We start from the raw sequence: 24,623 nt of genomic DNA on the forward strand, positions 1-24,623 counted from the left end.
ACACTGGAGTGGGTTGCCATTTCCTTCTCCAATGCATGAAAGTGAAAAGTGAAAGTGAAGTCGCTCAGTCTTGTCCAACTCTTAGCGACCCCATGGACTGCAGGAAGATAAGAAGGAAGATAAGAAGTAATGTATGTTAAGCACCTAGCTAAGTTAGTTGTTGGCACTAGTATTGAAGTAGCTATTACTTTTTAGTAAAACATTTTTTATCTTTAGGATAGATTTTACCTATCCATAACCATTAAAATAATGATTCAGCCTATCTGGTCAAAAATACTAGGTGTTTTGAGTTTGTCAGTAATTTGTAATTTTTTTTGTATTTTTTTGGTAATTAGTCACAACTAATGTTTTAGTTTTAATAACTGAATATAAAGGAGTCTGAATGCACTATAGTAGTTGTTTTCACATCTATTGATGACAGTAAATTATTAAGATATTTTGTTTTAAAATCGATATTTTTTTTTCCATATTAAGAGTTTATTATGAACTTGCAAGAACTTTAAAAACTAGACTTGGTCATTAATTTCCACCAGTTCATGCTTCTTTTTTTATTCCCAATATTTTACATTTTGAGACTGATTTCATGAAATATTAGCTGGATAATTACACCAAAAATGTAAATTATTATGAACTGTTGACAAATTATAATGGAAGAAATTTTCCTTTTCTATTTTTGTTATGGAAGAAGTAGAAAGCAATGAAAAGGACAGCAAACCTGAGGAAGAAGAGCAAGTAATACGTGAAGATGAAAGACCTTCTGAGAAAAGTAAGCATGTATAAGCAAACCTGAAATTGTTTTTAAAATTGTTTCTGCTTTTAAGGCTGTAGAAAATACTCTTTTGTCCATGAAATGATTGTAAAATTTTTCAGTTTAAGTAAGCCACAGTAAAATAATTTTCTTGGTGGTTAACTATCTTTGAAGGTGTTAATTCTTTCATGTGCTTTATTGTTTTGTTTATTCTTTCCATTGTTCCATAAGAAAGATTTAAGCTAACTATTTATTTAGTAAGGTACTATCTGAATATCTTGAGAGAAGTTGTTTTAGATTTTCTTTTAGAGCATGGGCCTATAGGAATTCTGTCTGCGGTGATACTGGCTAATGGAAGTATGTATCTCAGTTTATTTAAAGCTCTTAAGCTTTATGGGAAGGGGAAAACAATGTTACTGAATGTCATTAGGTTTATGGAAAGATCACTGGACTAGAAGTCAAGAAATTGGTATTCTGTAACTCTCTGTCTTACTCCTCTCCATTTGTGCATGTATAAGTTGTAATACAAGAGAAGTTGTGGAATAGAATTGGCTTTTAAATCAGGCACATAGATAGGGATATAGGGTGAGGTAGAGAGGAAGATTTATGGTCACAAGTGGCCATTTTTCTTTAATAAGTGTGGAGATTTTGATATTTTTCTTCTTACATATTCAAAAAGAAGCCAGATAAAACTTGCTTATGATCTCATGAGTGTTGTCAGTATTTAAAAGTGAAGGTCTTTGAATATTTGTTATTTACCAAATTACTTTCATAATAACATTAATTTTATTATTTTTATCAATAAATATTTGCAATTTATTAAGGTATGTTAAGAATAACTGTTGACATGTTATTTTCCTAAGGCTAATTATTAAGGGAGAATTTTTCCTAAATTTAGTGAGGAAAAAATTTTACTGAGGGGATAGAATTAAATAATTAAAGCTATGCACACTTGTATGTAATGGAGAATGAATACTGAGAAATCTGTGACTTGTGAATGAATGCTGTATTTTGTCAGAGTTCATAATGTAGTATAGAATTTATTAAAAATGAATTTAAGATGATCTCATATTGTTAGTTCATCTTCCATCTTAATATGAAGATTTTGAGGAAAGAATGTTCTTTGTTCATGTTGTTCATCCATTTGCTTATTTAGCCGTTAGGAAGTTCTTATTTAGCATATTGAAAATCATTTCAAGTTTAAAGCTAAAAGCTATCTACTAACTTTTCTGATCACAAAAGCAAATGATTGAGAATGCTGTTTTGTAGATAGAAATAATATTTTCATGAAGATGGGAAATAAGCATTACAGTCTATCTATAATAAAAGCATTTGATTGGTGTTTAATAAAAGCACCTACTTTTTTTCCTCAGGTGAATTCTTTAGAAGAAAACGTTCTAAGTCAGAGGACATGGACAATATACAGTCCAAACGCCGTCGATATTTGGAAGAGGAATATGAGGCAGAATTTCAAGTAAAGATTACAGCCAAAGGAGATATAAACCAGAAGCTACAAAAGGTGTTAGAGATTATAAGTTAAAACCATATTAAATAAAAGGCACCGCCATCTTTATTCTTCTAGGTTTTTTGACTTTACTCTGTATTTTATTGATATATTCAGATTTCTCATAGAAACAAAGAACATGAAAGTGGTTGGGTTTATTACCCTTAGTTTAATTCTAAAATTCCTTGTGACTCTTTTGAAGTTAAATCGTTTTTGTTTTTCTAAAGATAAAATAATAATCATCAAAATGGGAGAGAAATTATGACTTCTTCTTTGCTTTATACAAAACTGAATATCAGTTTTGAGCTTTTTTTTGCTTCTACATTCAACTTCATTCTAGTAGGAACATTAGAGTCTCATATGTTAACATTTTAGCTTTTATAACTTTTTTCATAAGCTGGTTTCATGGCTGTAAGTCCTTGCATTCTAAGATTTTTGTTACATATCTTAGGCTTAGTATTAAAAATGGTATGAGCAATGTTCTGGAAGGACTAGGGAAAAGGAATATTTAAAGTACAGGCTTTGGAAACTTCTCACTATATGTATTAGACTAGAGATAGAAATAATGAAAATATAAAGTATTCAATATATTTTTCAAAATGTGTTCATAAATGTTGACAAATCTTTTTTTGAGAGAAGAATAGGAGACTTGGGTGAAATTAATTTTTCAAAGCCTTACAGATTTAATGGTGAAATTATAAATAATCTAGGCCAGTGTTCTTCTACTCAAAGTCTAAATATCCCCTTTAGAGAAAGGAACAGAGAGACAGTAAAAAAGTGGCTTTTTTTCTCTCAGATCTTTTTATCATATGGTGATAATAGTGCCAGTTTAGTCTTTCTTTTAGAGCTATTAGAAATATGAAGATAGCTATGTGAAAGGATTTCGAAAACATCAGTGTATACTGAGGGTTTACTCCTCTAGGAAAGTGTTACTCGAGTGTGGTCCATGGATACGCGCCATGTGTCCTCTTTATGGGTCCATAATGAGATAAATATAAAAACTGTGAGTAAATTTCATAGTGCAGTGAGATTCTTAATGTCTCATAAAAGTATCATCTGTAACAGATTAGAAAATATTAAAATCTGGTCCTTCACCTTGTTTCCTTAAATCACAATAGAAGGTATGGGAGGAAAATATTAGAACTTCAATTTCAAATTGTTTTAAAAATTTCACCCTTTGGAAATTTTCTATTTTTAGTACACTTTATTCTGTTACAGTAGATATTACATAGGCAGAAGTAGAGGATTTCAACAGATAGCATTGTGTTATGGATGCCAGTATTTTTTTTTTTTTAAACAAACTAGCTAATGTATTAGTACTGTCTTAGTACTTCAGAATATTTACTGTTTGCTGCTTGCTTGAAATTCCTTTTTTGTAACAAAGAAATATATATTTTTAGGTTGTACAGTGGTTGCTGGAAGAAAAATTGTGTGCACTGCAGTGTGCTGTATTTGATAAGACACTGGCAGAATTGAAAACACGAGTGGAAAAGATTGAGTGTAATAAGAGGCATAAAACAGTTCTTGCTGAACTACAGGTTTGTACAGTGAATTGCATATCTACGTGTCATCATTTTCATAACTTTCTTTTTTTTTCATAACTTACTTTCTGGTATATGTTTTCCAAGTTGACAATAAAGTATATTTAACTTCTAAGTATTGGGAATAAAAGGAATCTCTATTAGTTTACTCAGGCTGCCATTAAAAAAAATACCATTAACTGGGTGACTTCCAAAACAGAAATGTAGTGTCTTATAGTTTTGGAGGCTAAAAGCCCAAGGTCAAGCCTCCATCAGGACTGGTTCTTTCTGAGGGCTGTAAGAAACAATTGTTCCATTTGTCTCCTGTAGCTTTCTATAGTTTACTGACAGACTTGGGCATTTCCTGTCTTGTGGAAGTATCATTGTGATTTCTGGCTCCATCTTCACATAGTGCTGTGTCTGTATGTGTGTCTGCTTCCAAATTCCCCCCTTTTCTAGGGATACTAGTCACCCTGGATTAGGACCCACACTATTCTAGTAGGACCTCATCTTAACTATAGTTGACTTTTGGACAGTGTAGTGGTTAGAGGTGCTATCCCCACTGCCTGCAGTTGAAAATCTGTGTACTGGTACCTGCCTCAGAAAATGAAGAAATTCATAAATGGCTCACCCACGGCAGTAACTTGGAACAGTTCAGATAGAATCAGAACTCAAACCCTAGTTCCTTTGATTTAAGTTATGGTGATCTCTAATTGAACACAGACTCTCACTCAATTTAAAGATCTGTAAAATGAAAATATGAATAGTATATTTATTGAAAAAAAATTTCCATGTATAATTGGACCCATGCAGTTCAACTCCATGTTGTTCAAGGGTCAACTGTAATTACTTCTACAATTACCTATTTCCAGATAAGTTTGTGTTCTGATACTTGGGGTTCAGACTTCAGCATACTTTTGAGATATGTATCAACCCATGCCAAGCCTCAGCAGTAATCTTAGCAGTGTATCTTCAGTATCCCTTCAGTCAGTGAAGAAAGGCTGGCATCATCTAAAATACTGTTAAGTAGTGAATAATGTTTGCTGTGATTTTTTTATATTAATCTATTTCCTCCAATGAATTGTGTTTTTAAAGACATTAGTTTGTTGCTCTATGTTTATAAATAAATACTTTTAATTTTTTATTGAATATATCTGTATATTAACATGTAATTAGAAGCTTGAGCTTCTAATTAGTTGAAATGAGCACATGGTAGCAGGCTTTAGTAATTAATTTTATTTCAAGATTAAGAAGCTGGGAAATTTCATCAATACATTCATTCTGTCATAAGAGAATGTGTGGTTTCTATTTGGTAGGTTGTCTGAAATATGAGCATTGTCTCAGATGCTGACTTGAAAACCATTTATAGAGCCTTATTTACAAACAAGGGAGAAGTGGTTCATGAAAATAAAGTTGCACAGTTGAAAGCAAATTGCAAGCAACTTAGATTTTAGGAAGTGTATATCTCAGCCAACAAGTTTAGTTTTCTAATTTTGTATTGTAAATTTTATTTAAAGTGAGACTTTATTAATAATAAGGTCATTGTAGTTATTTTATAATGCATCATTTAGGACAACACTATTCCTATTTCTTACCTTTAGCGGATCCTTACATAGTGATAGTATTTTCTAATTATTACATTTTATTTTACTAGTACTATTTAGAATGTTGAATTAGAACTTGAAAATGTTGGGAGATTTAAGAGTATAATTTCATTCATGGTTTGTTATCAGTCCCATGGCTGCATCTATGATTTTGTGCTTTTAGAACCTGAGATTTTAACTCTCATATTTTTAAGATACAAGTCTGTCTCTAACTTTTAATAAACCTTTGCACTTGGATATTTCTTTGTAGCCGTAGAATCTTAAATCTTTCCAACATCAAACCAATCATCTTCTCCACAAATAAGTCATGTTGTGGAGTTTGCATATTGTTTTCCTTATTCAAAATTTTTGAATTCTTAGAAAAATTTTCCCATTGTTCCTTTTATTCACAATTTTTCAGTTCTTGGAAACTGATTCCTCTGTATCACTTTACATATACACAGTGAGTTGCCAAATTAAAACTTTTAAATTTCTTGTAAAAGTCTGTCTTTTACATCTTTTAACTTTCCTCAAGGCCCAGCTCCTTGATTATAATAGCAGCCTTTTACATGATCACTTTGGTACTGCTTTTTACGTCTTTACTGGTTCTTCTCAAGCATTGTGTTCATCTTTCTAAAATGCTGCTTAATTCTCTTCTGTGTAGTCCAGTTTCCTCAATTGTGTACCAGTTTAAACCTGTCTTCATTTTCTGATTTGTAATTTAGATCTCCTAGCTTTTGATCCGCTTTTCCTAATCCCACCAGTTGGTTCACTGTCCTACAGAGTATTTTTTTTTTTAAGATTTAAAAAAAAAAATGTTTATTTGTTTGTTGGCTATGTTGGGTCTTCATTGCTGTGCGGGCTTTTCTCTGGTTGAGGCGAGTGGAGGCTGCTCTCACTGTGCTGGCTTCCCTTGTTACCGAACCTGGACTCCAGGCTGTGCAGGCTTAGTGGCTGCGGCACGGGGACTCAGCAGCTGTGGCTGCTCCATGTGGGCTCTTGAGCACAGGCTCAGCAGTTGTCGTGCATGGGCCTCGCTGTTCCACAATATGCGGTATCTTTCCAGACCAGGGATCAAACCTGTGCTTCTTGTATTGGCAGGCAGATTCTTTACCACTGAGCCACCAGGAAAGCCCCCTGCCGAGTGTTAATGCTCACAGTATTTTTATTTCAGCCATTTGATTTCATATTGTAGCTTCCATTCATTTATGATCTGTCTTTACCATGCCATTTATTTACATTTTACTCAGCCCAGTTTAGTTCCCATCTCTTTCTTTGTTGTTCTGATATTTAGATTTTTATGGAAGTAAAATTTGGATAGCAATTACTTTAAAGTTTACAGTTCAGTGTCATTTGGTACCTTCACACTGTTGTATGATCATCATCTTTATCTAGTTCCAGAACATTTTCATCAATCCAGAAGAAAACCTTGTACCCGCTAAATAGCCACTTCTCATTTCCTTCTCCCTCTAGCCCTTGGGAACCACTAATCTGCTCTCTGTCTCTACTGAGTTACCTATACTGCATTATTTCATATGAACAGAGTTATTAAATATGTGACTTTTTGTGTCTGGCCTATTTTTTCATAGCATAATGTTTTTCAGATTCATACATGTTTAGTATGTATCACTACTATATTCCTTTTCATTGCTAAGTAGTATTTATGTTTCTATGTTGAAAATAAATAGGAATTAGTTCAAGATGTTAACTTGTGTATACATATACACACACATACACATATTTTGTTTATGTATTCTTCAGTTGATGAACATTTGATGAGCATTTGAGCTCTTTCCACCTTTTGAATATTGAAAATAAAGCTGCTGTGAACATTTGTATACAAGTATTTGAATACTTGTTTTCAAATCTTTTGGGCATATACCTAGGCATGGAATTGTGGGTCATATGGTAATTCTTTTGTTTAATTGATTGTAGAACAGGCAATTGTTTCCTGTTTTATATTCCCACCAGCAATGTTGAGGGTTCCGTTTCTCCATTTCCTTGTTAACACTTGTTACTGTCTGTTTTTTAAGAATAATCATAACATCCTAAGGGATATGAAGTGGCATTTCATTGTGATTTTAGTTGTGTTTTCCTAATGGCTGCTGATGTTCAACATCTTTTCATGTGTTGTTTAAACATCTGTGTATCTCCTTTAGAGAAAATTTAAGTTATTTTTATTCCTGGATTTTTTGTTTGTGCCTTATTATTGTTGAGCTGTAAGAGTTTTTTTACATATTTTGGATATTTGAACACTTTAAAGTACATGATTTATGACTATTTCACCCACTCTGTAAGTTTTCTTTTCACTTTCAATCTCTTGATAATGTCTTTTGATGTACAGAAATTTTACATTTTGATGAAGTCTTTTAGGCAGCATAGAGTTGGGTCATGATTTATTATCCACTTTGCTAATCTCTGTCTTTTAATTGAAGAGTTTTTCATCTCTTTACATTTAAATTAGTTACTGATAAAGAAAGACTTAGTCCTACCATTTTACTTGTCCTTTTTACTTATCTTTTTTGTACTTTAATTCTTCCTACATTACTGCCTTCTTTTATGATTTTTTACTAGTGAACCATTTTGAGTCTCTTCATTTTTCTCTTTCCATAAAGTTTTTACTTTTTCCTTAGTGATTACTCTGGGGATGAAACTTAACCTCTTGAATTAATACCTATTATACAAAAAAGTAGACAAAACTTTTCTTTCACAGTCTTGTCCTCCCATCTCTCTGGTGAATTTCTTAATTTCAGTTATTATACTTTCAACTGCAGAATTTATACTTCTAAAAAAATATATAATATCTGTCTCTTTACTGATATTCTCTCTATTGGTGAGACATTTTTTTCCTTTTTTTTTCCAAGTTCTTTCTCAATGGTATCCTTTAGCCCTTTGAACAGATTTAAAACATTTGTTTAAAGTCTTTGTCTAGTAAGTCCTGTGCCTGAGCTGTATTTCTGTTAATTTTTTTTCTTTCTGTGAATAAACCATACTTTCTTATTTCTTTGTATATGTCCTAATTTGTTCATTGTTACTGTTTAAATGGATATTTTGAGTATTGCAATGTGGCAATTCAGAAAATCAGATTTTCCCCTTCTATCCAGGGTTTGCTATTGCTGCTTGTTGTTGTTCGCTTGATTAGTGGGTTTTTAAAATAATTTTTGGAAAGTATATATTCATTATTGTGTATGGTCACTGAAGTTTATGTTTTGTTAGCTTGGTGGTCAGCTGATATTTTGACAGTTACCTTAAATGCTCAGACAGTAAGGAATCCACCTGCAGTGCAGGAGACCTGGGTTCAGTCCCTGGGTTGGCAAGATCCCCTGAAGAAGGGAACAGCTCACTCCAGTATTCTGGCCTGGAGAATTCCATGGACAGAGGACCTTGGCAGGCTATAGTCCATGGGGTAGCAGAGTCAGAAATGACTGAGCAACTTTCACTTAAATGCCGGGAGCCTAAAAAGGTAAAAAGATTACTCTACCAAATCTTTGCAGGTTAACTGTATTGGGGTACTCTTTCAACACTCAGCCTCCCTGGTGCCTCAGACAGTAAAGTGTCTGCCCACAATGCAGGAGACGTGGGTTTGATCCCTGTTTCGGGAACAGCCCCTGAAGAAGGAAATGGCAACCCACTCCAGTACTCTTGCCTGGAAATTTCCATGGACTGAGGAGCCTTGTAGGCTATAGTCCATGGGGTTACAAAGAGTTGGACATGACCGAGCGACTTCACTTTCACTTTCAACACTTAGTCTAGGCCATTTACAACCTGTTTTATCACACTTGCCTTATTCTTGTCTTCCTGCTTACATAGATTCTGAAGGCTAGTCTGAGGTGACAGCTTAGGGTCTTTTCAGGCCACTTCTGAGCTTGCATTCTGTCCTGAACATTCAGATAGTCTTCTTAATTTCCTGAGATGGGTGAGAGCTTTTAAAGCCCCCTTCTGCCATGTGTCTTCTTTCCCAATCTTTTCCATCTCAGGCCCCATGTGTCTTCTTTCCCAATCTTTTCCATCTCAGGCATTTCTTTTCTTTTTTTTTAATACTTTTTATTTTATGTTGGAGTATAACTTATTAATAGTGTTGTGATAGTTTCAGGTGGACAGCAGAGGGACTCAGGTATACATATACATCTATCATTCTCTCCCAAACGCTTCTCCCATCCAGATTGTCAAATAACACTGAGCAGAGTTCCTTGTGCTATATATAGTAGGACCTTGTTGGTTATCGATTTTAAATAATAGCAGTGTATACATGTCTGTCCCAAACTCCCTGACTAACCCTTTCCCATATCCCTTCCCTCTGGCAATCATAAGTTCATTCTCTAAGTCTGTAAGTCAGTTTCTGTTCTGTAAATGTTGATTTGTATTATTTCTTTTTGAATTCTGCTTGTAAGAGATGTCACACAATATTTCTCCTCCTCTGTCTGACTTTACTCAGTATGAAAATCTCTAGGTCCATCCATGTTGCTTCAAATGGCATTATATCATTCATTTTTATGGCTAACACTCCATTGTATATATGTACCAGATCTTCTTTATCCATTTCTCTCTCAGTGGACATTTAGGTTGCTTCCATGTCCTGGCTCATCTAAATAGTGCTGCACTGAACATTGGGGTGAATTATGGCTTTCTCTGAGTATATGCCCAGTAGTGGGATTGCTGGGTCATATGGTGGTTCTGTTTTTAGTTTCTTTAAGGAACTTCTATACTGTTCTCCAGACTTCCCTTGTGGCTCCGCTGGTAAAGAATCTACCTGCAATTAGGTAGACCTGGGTTCGATCCCTGGGTTAGGAAGATCCCCTGGAGAAGGGAAAGGCTACACACTCCAGTATTCTGGCCTGGAAAATTCCATGGACTGTATAGTCCATGTGGTCACAAAGAGTTGAACACAACTAAACGACTTACACACAGATACATACCATTCTCCACAGTGGCTCTGTCAATTTACATTCACAGAAAGAGTGTAAGGGTATTTCCTTTTCTCTATACCTTCTCCAGCATTTGTTGTCTGTAGATTTTTTTGATGACAATTCTGAGCAATGTGAGGTGATATCTCATTGTAGTTTTGATTTGTATTTCTCTAATAATTGGTGGTGTTAAACATCTTTTCATGTGTTTTTTGTCCATCTGTATGTCTTCTTTTGAGAAAGTTTGTTTAGGTCCTCTGCCCATTTTTTGATTGGTATTTATTTTGTTTTGATATTGAGCTGGATAAGCTGATTTTATATTTTGGAGATTAATCCTTTGTCAGTTGCTTTGTTTGCAAATATTTTTTTCCCATTCTGAGGGTTGTCTTTTCATCTTATTTATGATTTCCTTTGCTGTGCAAAATATTTTAAGTTTAATTAGTCCCATTTGTTTATTTATTTTTCATTACTCTAGGAGATGGGTCAAAAAAGATCTTGTTGCTATTTATTTGCTAGTAGGTTAATTTTTGAAAAGAAGTATTTGAGTACTGTAGATGTAGCTTCCCTTGTGGCCCAGCTGGTCTAGAATCCACCTGCAATGCGGGAGATCTGGGTTCGATTTCTGGGTTGGGAAGATCCCCTGGAGAAGGGAAAGTCTACCCACTCCAGTGTTCTGGCCTAGAGAATTCCAGACTCATATGTACTATTGATTAGGGATCTTCTGTGATTTATAGATATGTTAACTATTAATATATAATTCTCAGTGAGAAAATTAAGTGTGGTTCCAACTATGTTAAATAATAAGAAATGCAAGCACATATATTCATAAATATGCTGGTTTGTGAGCAAGGAGGAAAAAAGCCAATCTTCTAAAACTTAACCATGTTTACTTTGGGTTTTGAAGTCAAGGACTGTACAATAACTTATCTTATATTCTTTGCTGTTGTCTGTCTTCTGAGGATCCTATTACCCATAGGTTTCTTGTTATGTATGCACAGGTTCCTTTTTAATACTATAATGCCATTTGATTTCTGTCTCATTTTTGCTTTTTTTAGGCCAAGATAGCCAGGTTAACCAAACGCTTTGGAGCAGCCAAAGAAGATCTTAAGAAAAGACAAGAAGTAAGAATTTCTGTTCTTACATAGTTGATATTTAGCTTTAAGTGGTAATCTTAGGTGCTGACCTAAGGAGGAAGGAAGTCTGAAATTTTCTTTCATACTATGTACTTCCTGCATGTTGTTTCTGGAACTTCTGCTCTAGAACTAGTCATTAACCCTTTCTAATCCTCACTGTTTTCATATGAACATCAGTACATATAATATGTGTATGTAAGCCATTCTTGAAATTGTATTTTCTGTCCATCTTTAAAATTAGGTTTTGGGGATTTGCCATACCATGTTTCTCTCAGGCATACCTTGGAGATACTGTGAGTTCAGTTCCAGACCACTGTAGTAAAGCAATTATTGCGATAAAGCAGGCCACAGATTTGTAAAGAAAAAATTTTCATTAAAGAAAAAAATACATAAATGTTATGTTAATTCTATAGTCTATTAAATGAGCAGTGGTATTATGTCTGAAAAATCATTTAGATACATTTTAATGTACATACCTTAATTTAAAAATGCAAAACATAAAATAATTGCAATAACATCAAAGATCACTGGTCACAGATTGCTATAGACTATAATAGGGTCTTCCTAGTGGCTACATGGTAGAGAATCTACCTGCCAATGCAGAAGATGCGGGTTTGATCCCTGGGTCAAGAAGGAAATGGCAATCCCCTGCAGTATTCCTGCCTGAGATATCACATAGATAGAGGAGCCTGGTAGGCTACAGACCATGGGATCACAGAGAGTCAGACACAACTTAGTGACTAAAGCAACAACAAATAGCAGTATAACAGTAATGAAGAAGTTTGAAATATTACAAGAATTACCAAAATGTAACACAGAGACATTAAGTGAGGAAATGCTATTGGAAAAATAGTACCAAGCTTGATGCATGTTGCTACAAACCTTCAGTTTTTTAAAAATGCAGTATCTGTGAAGTGCAATAAAGCAAGGTATGCCTGTACTTGCCAGTGTAGTATGTTCTTCAAAATAGTTCAGTATTACACAGCCTCAAGTAGCCCAGTTCTCCTCTTCCTTTCTTCCTCCATATAGTTTAGTGCAGGTGTCGTAGCATAGCACAAACTGTGGGCTGTAATCACACTTTGCTTTCTGTTGTTTCCTTAGTTATTCTGTAATATGGATTTTTAGTATAGCATTGTACTTTGCAATATTGTTTTTAGTTGAATTTCTTTTCCTCTTTTTTTCGTTTGAGCAAGTTATATTTCTTTGTGTCTTGATAACTTTATTGCCTGGTACATAGTAATTTCCAATAGTAGTTTTTCTTCAGTAGTAGTCATTATTCCTATAGATATTTCTGTCTTGAATCATTTTCATATCTTCTTTACTTAACTTTTTAAAACAACTTATTTTGAAATGATAGATACACAAGAAATTGCAACAATAACACATAGACTCCTATGAACCCTTCACTCAGCCTCGGTCATTGGTGAAATATATACCCGTAGTACATTATCAAAACCAAGAAATTAGTACAGTTCTATCAAATAGTTTTGTACACTTTATCAGTTTCCTTCAGTTTTTACATAAATTAATTCTGTATATGTGTGTGTTTCTCTGCAGTTTGATCTCATGTATAGATTTGTGTAACCTGCCGCCGCAGTTCAAGATACAGTCCCTTACCACACAGGGACTCCCTCTTGCTTCTCTTTTACAGTTTCAACCTTGCCTTTATACCCTACCCTCACCTCCTGTATTCTGGCAGCTACAAATCTGTTCTGCATCTTTATATTCTTTGAATTTAAATCTTTAAGCTCTGATTTATCTTTTCTTGAGCAACTGACAGTTTGTTTACACAGGCTAATCATCAAATCCTCATTTGGCCACACCCAAAGATTTTTTTTATCATGGTCTTCTTCACTGATGTAATTGCTTTTCTGATTTTAAACTCTAGTTTCTCAGCTTTAAAAAAAGTGGTTTTTTTGGTCACACTATAAAAACTATTTATTCAGTTAGAAAATTGGTATAAACCTTTTTTTAACCTTTATTTGCTATGCCTGAACCAAACATAGGGGTTTGCAAATTTTCCATTGTTTTTTACAATATGATGTTCCATTTTTTTCTTTTCATCCTGTGTCTGAACTAAGTAGTGCTGCCCACCTTGTACTTTTCCAGTGTTTGTGCATATCACATTTGTTATCAGAACTGTTTTCCAGGTCTTACTTGTTTAGTTAAAGGAGATAGGTAGAGACCTTAATATATACAGATGAAAATATTATGATCCCTGAAACGTTTGTCTTGAAGAGCTACAATAAGTATGGAAAGAAGGACAAATACTGTGTAATTCCTAAAGATCGAAAAAGATTAATTTGAACAATTAGTGTGTGTGGCACTTGAAGAAAATGTTAAGGTAATGTTCAGTCTTTCAAAATTATGTTACTTCTTTTAGTTTGTAAGGCCAGTTTTAAATTTCAAAACTTAGACATCTTTCTAACTCATTCTTGTTATTGTTTTCTTCTTGTGAGAGATATTTCTACAGAAATGTCAAAAGATTTTGTTCTTCCATGTCTTAATTTCCTTTAATTATGGTTTCCACTATAACGTTTGTCTTGAAGAGCTACAATAAGTATGGAAAGAAGGACAAATACTGTGTAATTCCTCATAAGCAGTTTGCTATTAAGACCATATTCATATTTAATGTATTTTACGGCTTTATGACTGATATCTTTAACTTTCATCCTTTCTATTTCTTTTTACTATAAAAAAAAATCAAGATATTTTTCTCCTTTATGGAAATCAGTGACTTATAATTGATTTTTAAATTTTAGATTTAATCTAAATCCTGCATTTCAATTTTTTATTAAAAATAATTCTTTTTATTTTAATTGTGATAAAAACTTAACTTAGAATTTACCATTTTAAATTCTACAATTCAGTAGTGTTAACTATATTCACATTGTTGTGTAGCATATCTCTAGGAATTTTTAATCTTGCAAAACTAGAGCTCCATAGAACAACTACCATTTCCCCTCCCTGTTAGCCCCTGGAAATGATCATTCTACTTTGTTTCCATGGTTTTGACTTCTCTAGATATCTCCTAAGTGAAGTCATACAGTATTTGTTTTGTTTATCTTATTTCACAAAGCGTTATGTTCTCAAGGTTCATCTGGGTTATTGCATATGACAGGATTTCCTTTTTTAAGGCTAATATGCCATTGTATGTGTATACCATATTTTCTTTATCCTTTTATTTATTGATTCATATTTGGGCTGGTTTCAACTTCTGGCTCTTACGAATAATGCTGCAGTGACATTGGTGTGTGCAGACACCTCTTTGAGGTCGAAGTCTTGGGTATTTCTACCCAGAAGTGAAATTGCTGGGTCATTTGGTATTTCTGTTACTTTTTTGAGGAGCCTCCATATAGTTTTCTTTTGCAGTCACATCACTGCTAAAGTCACATTTAGGGCTTCCCAGGTAGCTCAGTCGGTTAAGAATCTGCCTGCAGTGCTGGAGACCCCACTTTGATCCCTGGGTCTGAAAGGTCCCCTGGAGAAGGAAATGGCAAACCACTCCAGTATTCTTGCCAGAAAATCCCATGGACAGAGGAGCCTGGTGGGCTGCAGTCCATGGCTTTCAAAGAGTTGGGCACGACTGAACAAGTTAACACTGAGGAACTGAGCAATCATGTCATTTACATTCCCATCAGCATGGCACAAGGGTTCCAATTTCTGTATATTTTTGGCAACATTTTTTTTCCCTCTTTTGTGATAGTGTCCACCCTAATGGATGTGAGGCCTTATCTCATTGTGGTTTTGATTTGCATTTCTCTGCTTAGTGATGTTGAGCGTCTTTTCACATGCTTATTAATCATTTTGGATATTTTCTTTGGAAAAATATGTATTCAGATCCTTTGGCCATTTGTGAATCTGGTTACTTATCTTTTAGTTGTTAAGATGTAGGAGTTCTTTTTATGTTTTGGATATTAACACCTTACCAGTTACATGATTTGTAGTTATTCTCTGCCATTACGTAGGTAGGTGTCCTTTTCACTCTGTTGATTGTTTCCTTTCATGTGCAGAAGATTTTAAGTTTGATGTAATCTTTGTCTTGTTAATGCGTTTGTTACCTTTGCTTTGATCCAAGAAATCGTTGCCAAGTCTACTATCCTGAAGCTTTCCTTTGTGTTTTCTCTTAAGAATTTCATAGTTGTAGGTTTTATGTTTAGTTCTTTAATCCATTTGGATTAAACTTTATATATGATTTAATGGTCTGACATTCTTTTGCATTTGGATATCCAATTTTCACACAGTTTGTCAAAAGACTGTTCTTTCCCCATTGTGTAGCCTTTACACCCTTGTAGAACATCATTTGAGTGTATACATTAAGAGTTTATTTCTGGGGTCAGTATTCTGTTTCACATTTCTACATGTCTGTCTGCATTCCAGCACCATACTGTTTGGATTACTGTAGCTTTGTAACATGTTTTAAGATTAGGAAGTATAAGCTTTCAACTTTGTTCTTTTCTAAGATTGTTTTCTGCAATTCAGAGTTTCTTGAGATTTCATTTGAATTTTAGGATGCTTTTTCCTATTTCTGCAAAAAATGACAGGAAAAAAAATGACATTGCATTGAAACTTTTGACCACTTTGGGTAGGGTGGACATTTTAATAATACTATAGATTTTTTAATGATGGCCATTCTGACTGGTGTGAGATGATCTCTCATTGTAGTTTTGATTTGCACATCTCTTAAGTTTACAATTGTTTTAAACTGGAAATAAATTCAAGTCACTTTTTTCCTCCCACCATTTTGTTGACATCACACATTATATCTTTTTGTATTGTATGTACGTTAACATAGATTTACAATTATATTTCATACCTAAATTCTGTACTAGAATTAGATGTGATTTCTGTTCACATTTTATAGTAATGCAGTATTCAGTATTTATTTTTGTATTTACTTTTACCAGAGAGTTTTATATTTTCCTTTGCTTTCAGGATGCTCTCTAGTGTCCTTTCATTTCTACTTGAAGGACTCCTTTTAACATTTCTTGTATGGTGGATTTAGTGGTGTGAAATGCACTCAGCCTTGTATTTACTGTGGAAATCTTAATTTTGCCTTCATTTTTGCAATGATAGTGTTGCTGGTTATGATATTCTTGCTTGGCAGTATTTTTCTTTCAGCACTTGAATATATCATTCCACTCCCTTGTGGCCTGCTAGGTTTCTTCTGAGAAGAAAGCACTGATTATCTTAAGGGAGCAGCCTTAAATGTGATGGGTCTCTTTTCTTTTGCTACTTTTACAGTCTTTGTGACTTTTCACAGCTCTACCATAATGTTTCTTAGTGTAGGTCTCTGAGTTGGAAGTCTTTCACCTTCTTGAATTTGTCAGGTTTCTTTCTTTGGGAAGATTTTGGCCTTTACTTAAGTAGGCTTTCTGCCTATTTTCTTTCTTTCCATTCTTGTTCTCCCATATTTGTATATTGGCCCACTTGATGGTGTCTAATAAATCTCTTAGTCTGTCTTTACCTTTTTTTCATTCACTTTTTCTGTTTGATTCTCTTTAGTAATTTCAAGTGATTTATCTTCAGGTTTGCTGATTCTTTTTTCTGCTTGATACAGTCTGGTTTTTATCCCTTCTTGTAAATGTTTCAATTCAGTTGTTGTAGTCTTCAGCTCCAGAATTTCTGTTGGTTCTAATCTGAAGTTTCATTTTCTTCTTGCTTTGTTTTCCTAATTTCATTCAGTTTTCTTTCTGTGTTCTTTTCTGTCTCATTGAACATCTTAATGATAGTCATTTTGAATTCTTTGTTGGGTAGTTCCTAGATCTATTTCTTTAAGATTAGTTTCTGGATATTGATTTCATAGATTGATCCATATTTCTGTTTGTTTGTTTTTGTATGTTTCTCTTTTGTTGAAATTAGGCATTTGAAAAAATACACTTCTCATCTTTTTGGAGTATCTTTGTACAGATGAAGACCTTTACTAGTTGGTCCAGTTAGATAACTCTGATCTCCTTTCAAACCTTTTTTCAGAGATGGCATTTTCTTGGAGTTTGTGCATGTATCTCCAATCTGCAGAGTTTTGTCTGATTCTATTTGGGATCTTCCCATCCCCCACCTGCTATCTGCCTTTCAAATTGCTGCTGCTTTAGCAAACCATTATATTGGAGTTACCCCTGTTGTCTCTCTGTATTACTGCCAGTTTTCTGGTTTAGGACCTAGAGGTTTGCCTTTCTTCTCATATACCCCCCAGGACACCCAACGTGTGCTGCTTCTTCTTAGTTGGGTGAGACTGAAGCCAGTACTTTGATCAGTGTCTCCCCAAAATCTGCAAATTCCACTGTTTCTTTCCTGAAGGAGAGGACACTTGTTGGGATTTCTTTTCTTTTTCTTCTATATTTTACCACACTGTGTAAGGAAGGAGGTGGGATATGGTGGTTAAGTGCAACAGACTTTCCTACCTTCTACGATTTATCTCTTTTGGGCTTACTCTCATTTAAGGTGCTCTAATCTCTCAACAGATTTCTTGACTTCTTACAAGTGAAATTTGATCCTTAAGTTGTCAAGTCATTGTTTTCATTAGGGAAGGAATCCATAGGATTTTCAGTTCTGCCATCTTGCTGATATCACCACACTGTAGTGTTTAAGGTCCGCCATCCAGTGACACTAAGCCATACTTTACTTATTTATACTTAATATACTTAATATGCATATACTCCTCCTTTTATATTTTTTCCCTCTGAAATGTTTACCTTCATTTTAAGTGTTTTGAGTGTACTGATTACTCAAAGACTTATTAGTAGATGCACTTCTTTCCCCTAAATTTTTTTTAAAACTTTTCCCAATGATGCTGCAATGTTAGTTTCATTTGCTTTTCTAGATGTTTCAAATGTTTCTTTGTCAGAGCAGTTTATCTTAATTCTTTATCTTTTTCCTCCCCTACACAGATAAAATTGTTCTTTTATCCTATAAAAAGTAGCAAAATATATTTGTGTTGAGAAGAGTGATTAGTGGCATCTGCTTGATGTGATCCTAAGTGATTATCACCGTTTGTTCAATACGTATTATATTTAATTAAGACTTGAGTGGACTTATTTTTCTCAATTTAAGAAATAGATGATGATAGTGGCATTATAATGGAGGCCCAAATAATGGTAATTAGCATATAAATGTTACAACTCTATTTTTTTTTTTCCATTTATTTTTATTAGTTGGAGGCTAATTACTTTACAATATTGTAGTGGTTTTTGCCATACATTGACAAATGTATGGATTTACATGTATTTACATGGATTTATATGTATTCCCCATCCCGATCCCCCCTCCCATCCCCCTCCCCAACTCTATTTCTATAGTCCCTGTTTTGGAGGATGGGAAAAGGCTTAAATTAGTTTGTACTGAAGTTTAGAATTGGAGCATCTTTTTATGAAATTATAAGTCACATAGTGACAAGTTGTTATTTTTTAAACAAAAATTATAAAAATAATTTTGATTTGTGACCTAGGATACCACTTAATTGGTAATTAATTACTTCTGAGGATAAATGTATTTTCCTTGTTTGTTGAGTTTCTGCTTGTAATCTGGTGCCTCCTCTGCCAGGATATATAGTAGGCATTTACTAGATGTTTATTGAATGAGTATCTAGGTATTCTTTAGATTCATATTGTTAATGCTTACTGAACACTTTTAGCATGTAAACTATTTTTACATTCTTTATTTACTCATAAAAAACTGAGGTCTAGGAATTATTCACTTTTCTTATGATAAGTAGTTGTGACAATAGACTAATTTGTGTAAGTGCTTTAATATGTGCCAATGCCAAGGCTTATTTTTTTTTCTTAGTAAGATTTTCTCTTGTACTATAGAAATAACAGATAACATATTAACAAAGCACTTAGAGGTCTGAAAGATTCCTTGTGAATTGGGCGTTATTTTACCTTGGTATTTTTCTCCCCAGAACCCACCAAACCCACCTGTATCACCAGGAAAGTCTGTAGTTGATGTCATCAGCAATAACAGTGTGCCCTACAGGTGAGAATTGTAAACAGGCTATTTATCAAGTTTTTCATTAAGAGAACAAGGTTCTGATTTTCTTTATTGTGCAGAAAGATCTTAGAATGTGATGCTATGTATTTTTGTAGAGATAAGTGTTTGGTGTACTGAATTAAGTATATTTGCTTCTTTTTGCTTTGCTGTAATTGTTCTCCTATGGATATTGATTTTGCTAGTTTTTTATAAGGCTTTCTTTTGTCATTGCAGATTTCTTTAACCACTTGTGCTAAATAGTATTACCTTAAGTATTTGAGAAATTCTTGGTCAGAGTTGATAAAAAACTAATGTGTGCAGATATTCGGACCCATTTTTGGTTTTCAGATTAAAGTATTGAGGACATAGAATATAAAAGGAAGACTCTTGCCTAATGCCCTACACCCCAGCATTCCAGCATTTTTGTACCACCTTTGTTTCACTGCATTCACTCCCAGTTTAGTGCTTTAAATTAATATCCAAGTCTAGCTACCCTTTCTTCATGTGGGCCACTGCTTTCTGTATGCATAAGTAGATATCCCTTAGAATAGCATGTCCAGTGACCATTTGTGTGTGTATATATTTCATAGAAATACAAACACGGTGAGACAGATGTTGGAGTCCAAAAGAAATATAAGTGAGAGCGCACCACCATCTTTTCAAACCCCTGTGAATACAGGTAATATTCTTAACACTGAAATACATTTTATTAGGAATTGAAGGCTTTTGTTCTCTTTTCTTACACTCTTTTGAGCTTGAAATGGACTAAGAAACTGAACACAGTTATGTAAAATTGAGTGCTAAGAGCAAATTTTTGTTTAAAAAGCAGGATCACAGATGTACATAAAAATACAGAAATTCAGGTTTCTGCTGTAGTGATTCTCAAACTTTTGGGTGTTGGCATTCCTGTATAATCTTAAAAATTATTAAGAATCTACAGAGTTTTATTTATGTTGGTATATTAATTGATATTTACTATGGTAGAAATTAAAACATATAATTTTTAAATGTTTATTAATTCACTTAAAAATAATTGCAAACCTATATTTTTTACCATAATACAGTCCAGTACTCTTGCCTGGGAAATCCCATGGACAGAGGAGCCTGGCAGGCTTCAGTCCATTTGGTCACAGAAGAGTTGGGCATGATTTAGCAATTAAACAACAGAATTACATAACATAAGTAGCAAGTTTTGGTGAAAAGTAACTTTTCCAAAATTAAAAAAATTAGCAAAAAGAATGTTATTATATTAAATTTTTATGTCTCTTTTATACTTCACTTAAAACATAAAGATAGCCAAACATACCTGGATTCTCATATCTGTGTCTGCATTCAATCTGTTGCAGTTTGTTGTTTTAGTTGAAATATATGAAGAAAATTCAGCCTCATACAAATAGGTAGTTGGGAAAGGCCTACAGAGAATGTGGGTATTATTCTCTGACACAGCAAGTAGTGGTTTTTTAAAGGTTAGTTTCAAAGTGAAATCAGAAATCATACCAATAAACCTTTGTAAATTTTTCACTAAATTCGTTTGTCTTGTACTTGGATGGGTCTTTTACTAATATCATTCATTGATCACTTGGAACATATTCACTGAGTTTTCTAAGTCTTCCAAACATGGGTACATTTCATTAATAAATTTTTTTTTAATTGTATTTATTTACTTTGTTATCAGTTATTCTCAGAAGAGCCTTTAAAGATTTGGGAAGCTAATAACCATGCTCTCAGGGTGGCAGGTAGATGTATTTTCCCAAGTTCTAAGTTTTTTTTTTTTTTAAACTCAGATTTTACTGTTACCAGTATATACTGTTGGTTGTTTTCTTTGAAGTCTCTGCCTTATTTGGTTTATTTTCAAGAAAAAATTTGCCAGATACCCTAGTGTGAATAACCATAGTATGTTTATAAGTCAGTCTTTCAAGTAAAAGTGGTATTCCATCAAGTAGGCTGTGAGCTCAGCTTATAGCTCAGCCAGTCGTCCAAGCACTTTTCCTTGAGCCAGCCAGCCTTATTTGGTATGCAGCAGTAATGCTTTATGTGCGCCTGTGATTTTGGAAAGACTTTACAAATCAGTGAGAAGGAGATTTGGTCATTGATTTTTATTAAACCTGCTCAAATAAGAAGAAACACAAATAGCTGAACTAAAAAAAGACTATAAAACTGCAATGACCAACATTTTGATTTACTCTGCTCTTTGTTGTCAGCTCCTTAATTCTTCTCCCATCTTCCCTATGTTATTTTCCATATCACATAATGTCAATAGAACGTTAATAGAGGTAGTAGCCTCTCCTCACTAGTTCCTCTCCCAGGGAATTCAGTAACATCGGATCCACAAGTACAGGTTTCACTTTATCCATATGGCAAAATACCATCACTAAGTTTAACTATTATGAATTTATGATACTCTTTCTAGATATTCTATTTGAGTTTATTTATTGCCAGTGTTCTAAGGCATTTTTAATGTACTTTCAAACTTGTCTTTACAGTTTTGCCTAGTTTTCACTGTTTTTTAGTTGTATTTCCAGCTAGTTACTCTGAAGTAAGTATGCTAAGTTTCGGAGACTCTTGATACAGAGCTAGCAGTCCTCCATCTTAATGATAAAACATGTGCTATTTTCATAATGTACCAAATGTAGTTGCAGAAATGATTCTGCAAATAATCTAAGAATTCAAAGATTTAAATCAAATTAAAAGATATGAGAGACTACTGTTTATATTGCAGTACATCAAATTTGTATTTTATTATCTTAGCTGATAAAGGTAGCTATTTAAACTGAAACTTCTCTCTCTCTCTCTCTTTTTTTTTTACAGTACCTTCAACCAATCTTGTCACTCCTCCAACAGTTGTCAGTAGTCAACCTAAACTGCAGCCTCCAGTGACTTCAGGTTCTCTGACAGCCACGTCAGTTCTTCCTGCACCCAACACAGCTACAGTAGTTGCTTCTACTCAGGTGCCTAGTGGAAATCCCCAGCCTACAATCTCTTTACAGTCTTTACCAGTGATTTTACATGTACCTGTTGCTGTATCCTCACAGCCTCAGCTCCTTCAGAGCCATCCAGGGACTTTAGTAACCAATCAACCATCAGGCAACGTTGAATTCATTTCTGTACAAAGCCCACCTACAGTGAGTGGTCTTACCAAAAATCCAGTGTCTTTGCCATCATTGCCAAACCCCACGAAACCAAACAACGTTCCTTCTGTGCCCAGTCCTAGTATTCAAAGGAATTCTCCTGCCAGTGCTGCACCGTTAGGAACAACACTTGCTGTCCAGGCCGTTCCCACAGCACACTCTATTGTCCAGGCCACAAGGACTTCTTTACCTACAGTAGGCCCATCAGGACTCTACAGTCCATCAAATAATCGAGGTCCTATACAGATGAAAATCCCAATTTCTGCTTTTAGTACTTCATCTCCTGCAGAACAGAGCAGCACTACCACCACAAGAACTGGTAAGTCAACATGTAGATTTAATAATAGAAAAGCAAGCTTGTTAATAGTCTGTAGATAATTGAATTTGTGTGTGTATGTGTGTATGTAGTTGACTAATATTATTAGAAGACAGACTGAATAGAATTTCACAAGACTATTTTAGTTACCTAAGAGAAATGATGTTGTTAAAGTGGGATCTGAGAATTTATTTTGAGTAAGAAGTTACCATTTGTAATTCATCTTTTACTAGTTTTCCTAACCTGGGCAAATTTTTAATTTTGGCTTTGCAGCAAGCATTATGAATTACTTTTATAATACATTTTACAGATATATCTGTATATATATATATATATATATCTGTATATATATATTCAGATATATCTGAATATATCTGAATTTTAAAACAGTATGTTTTAAAATATCTAAGTGATGTAATATATGCTAATAAGAGGAAAATAAGAACCACACATCTCTAGTGAAAGTGTTAGTTGCTCAGTTATGTCTGACTCTTTGTGACCCCTTGGACTGTAGCCTGCCAGGTTCTTCTGTCCATGGAATTCTCCAGGTAAGAATACTGGAGTGGTGCTCACTTGGGCAGCACATATACTAAAATCAGAATGACACAGAGAAGATTAATATGGCCCTGCACAAGGATGACACTCAAATTCGTGAAGTGTTCCATATTTTTTGTTCATGTTTGGCAGAAACCAACAAAATTCTGTAAAGCAATTATCCTTCAATTAAAAAATAAATGAATTAAAAAGAAAGAATAGTAGAGTGGGTTGCCATTCCCTTCTCCAGGGGATCTTCCCAACCCAGGGATCAAACTTGAGTCTCCTGCGTTGAAGGCAGATTCTGTACCATCTGAGACACTAGGGAAGCCCCTGCCCATTACCCCATTTGGAAAAATCCTTTGTGCATTCTTCACTCCTATCTTCCAAATTTGAATGGTTTTATACTAGGTCTTCCCTCTTTAATTTACTGCAGAACATTTGCTTGTTTCTTGTTTTCTCTTATATATTTTCCCATATGGCATATTTTACATGATTATGTTTGTATATTTATATATATTTTGAAGTGTTGCAAGAAGGAAAACTTGATTGTTCCTAATTTAAAATCTGTAGAGCTCTGTCTTCCTTGTTCTTAGAAAGCATAGATTGTATATATATTCTTTAACTTGCTTATTCTTCATTTCTGATTTTATATTTATCCCCACTACTTTTGGAAAGACAGGAAAGAGTACCTGGGCATCATGTATATAGTGAAATTGTAGTAACTGTCCTATTGATATAGTTGACCTTGAAATATATAAAAAAATTATAAAATACAAAATTACTTTTATGGGTGAGACATACAGGGCTTGTTTTTTTAATATTTTATGTGGTCTTCAGTAGAGTGCTTTTCTTCTGAGTATATATTCTCAGAAAATAGAGTTTCACAGAGTTACTGAGAGAGTAAATGAATGGTAGATAAAAATTCATACTGGAATGAAGCTGAATATCACCCTCATACAATTAACATCTGGGATATAAGATTAAAATTTCAAATACAGTTATTATTAGTATTTAAAACTAAGTATTTGCATGGTATAGTAATGATTTATTAGCATTATCTGCTGTCACAACATTCCTTAGATGCTTACTTTTAATTGAGCTCAGTGAATGAGAAAGATTTTCTGGGGGTGGGTTACATTTCTTCCAGTCATTACTATTTTTTAACATGTTAGGTAGAAGATGATTATCATGGACATTGTTTTCTGTGATTTTGGAGTTTTTCTTCTTTATGAAATTTTGAACTTAGTTGACATTGTTTTTAAATCATGGTTACAAAATAAGGTGA

The 24,623-nt window shown here is 34.0% G+C and overlaps 1 protein-coding gene and 1 non-coding gene across 6 annotated transcripts in view; both read left to right on the top strand.

The window, feature by feature from the left end:
* ATF7IP (activating transcription factor 7 interacting protein) overlaps window positions 1–24,623 on the top strand; it is a 113,736-nt gene that overhangs the window by 59,755 nt on the left and 29,358 nt on the right. For 4 of the 5 annotated variants that reach the window (XM_020910777.2, XM_020910781.2, XM_020910775.2 and 1 more), the window contains exons 3-9: window positions 686–766; window positions 2,122–2,267; window positions 3,653–3,790; window positions 11,315–11,380; window positions 19,290–19,363; window positions 19,948–20,036; window positions 22,166–22,804. In XM_020910777.2, coding sequence (XP_020766436.2) covers window positions 686–766; window positions 2,122–2,267; window positions 3,653–3,790; window positions 11,315–11,380; window positions 19,290–19,363; window positions 19,948–20,036; window positions 22,166–22,804 — 1,233 coding nt within the window. The remainder of the gene's footprint in view (window positions 1–685; window positions 767–2,121; window positions 2,268–3,652; window positions 3,791–11,314; window positions 11,381–19,289; window positions 19,364–19,947; window positions 20,037–22,165; window positions 22,805–24,623) is intronic. The other variant, XM_020910776.2, reaches the window with a different exon arrangement.
* Window positions 23,367–23,472, top strand: LOC139030753 (U6 spliceosomal RNA). Its single transcript, XR_011483155.1, has one exon. It is a non-coding gene; the product is annotated as a U6 spliceosomal RNA (small nuclear RNA).

Source organism: Odocoileus virginianus, chromosome 23 (assembly GCF_023699985.2).
Source record: "Odocoileus virginianus isolate 20LAN1187 ecotype Illinois chromosome 23, Ovbor_1.2, whole genome shotgun sequence".
NCBI lineage: Eukaryota > Metazoa > Chordata > Mammalia > Artiodactyla > Cervidae > Odocoileus > Odocoileus virginianus.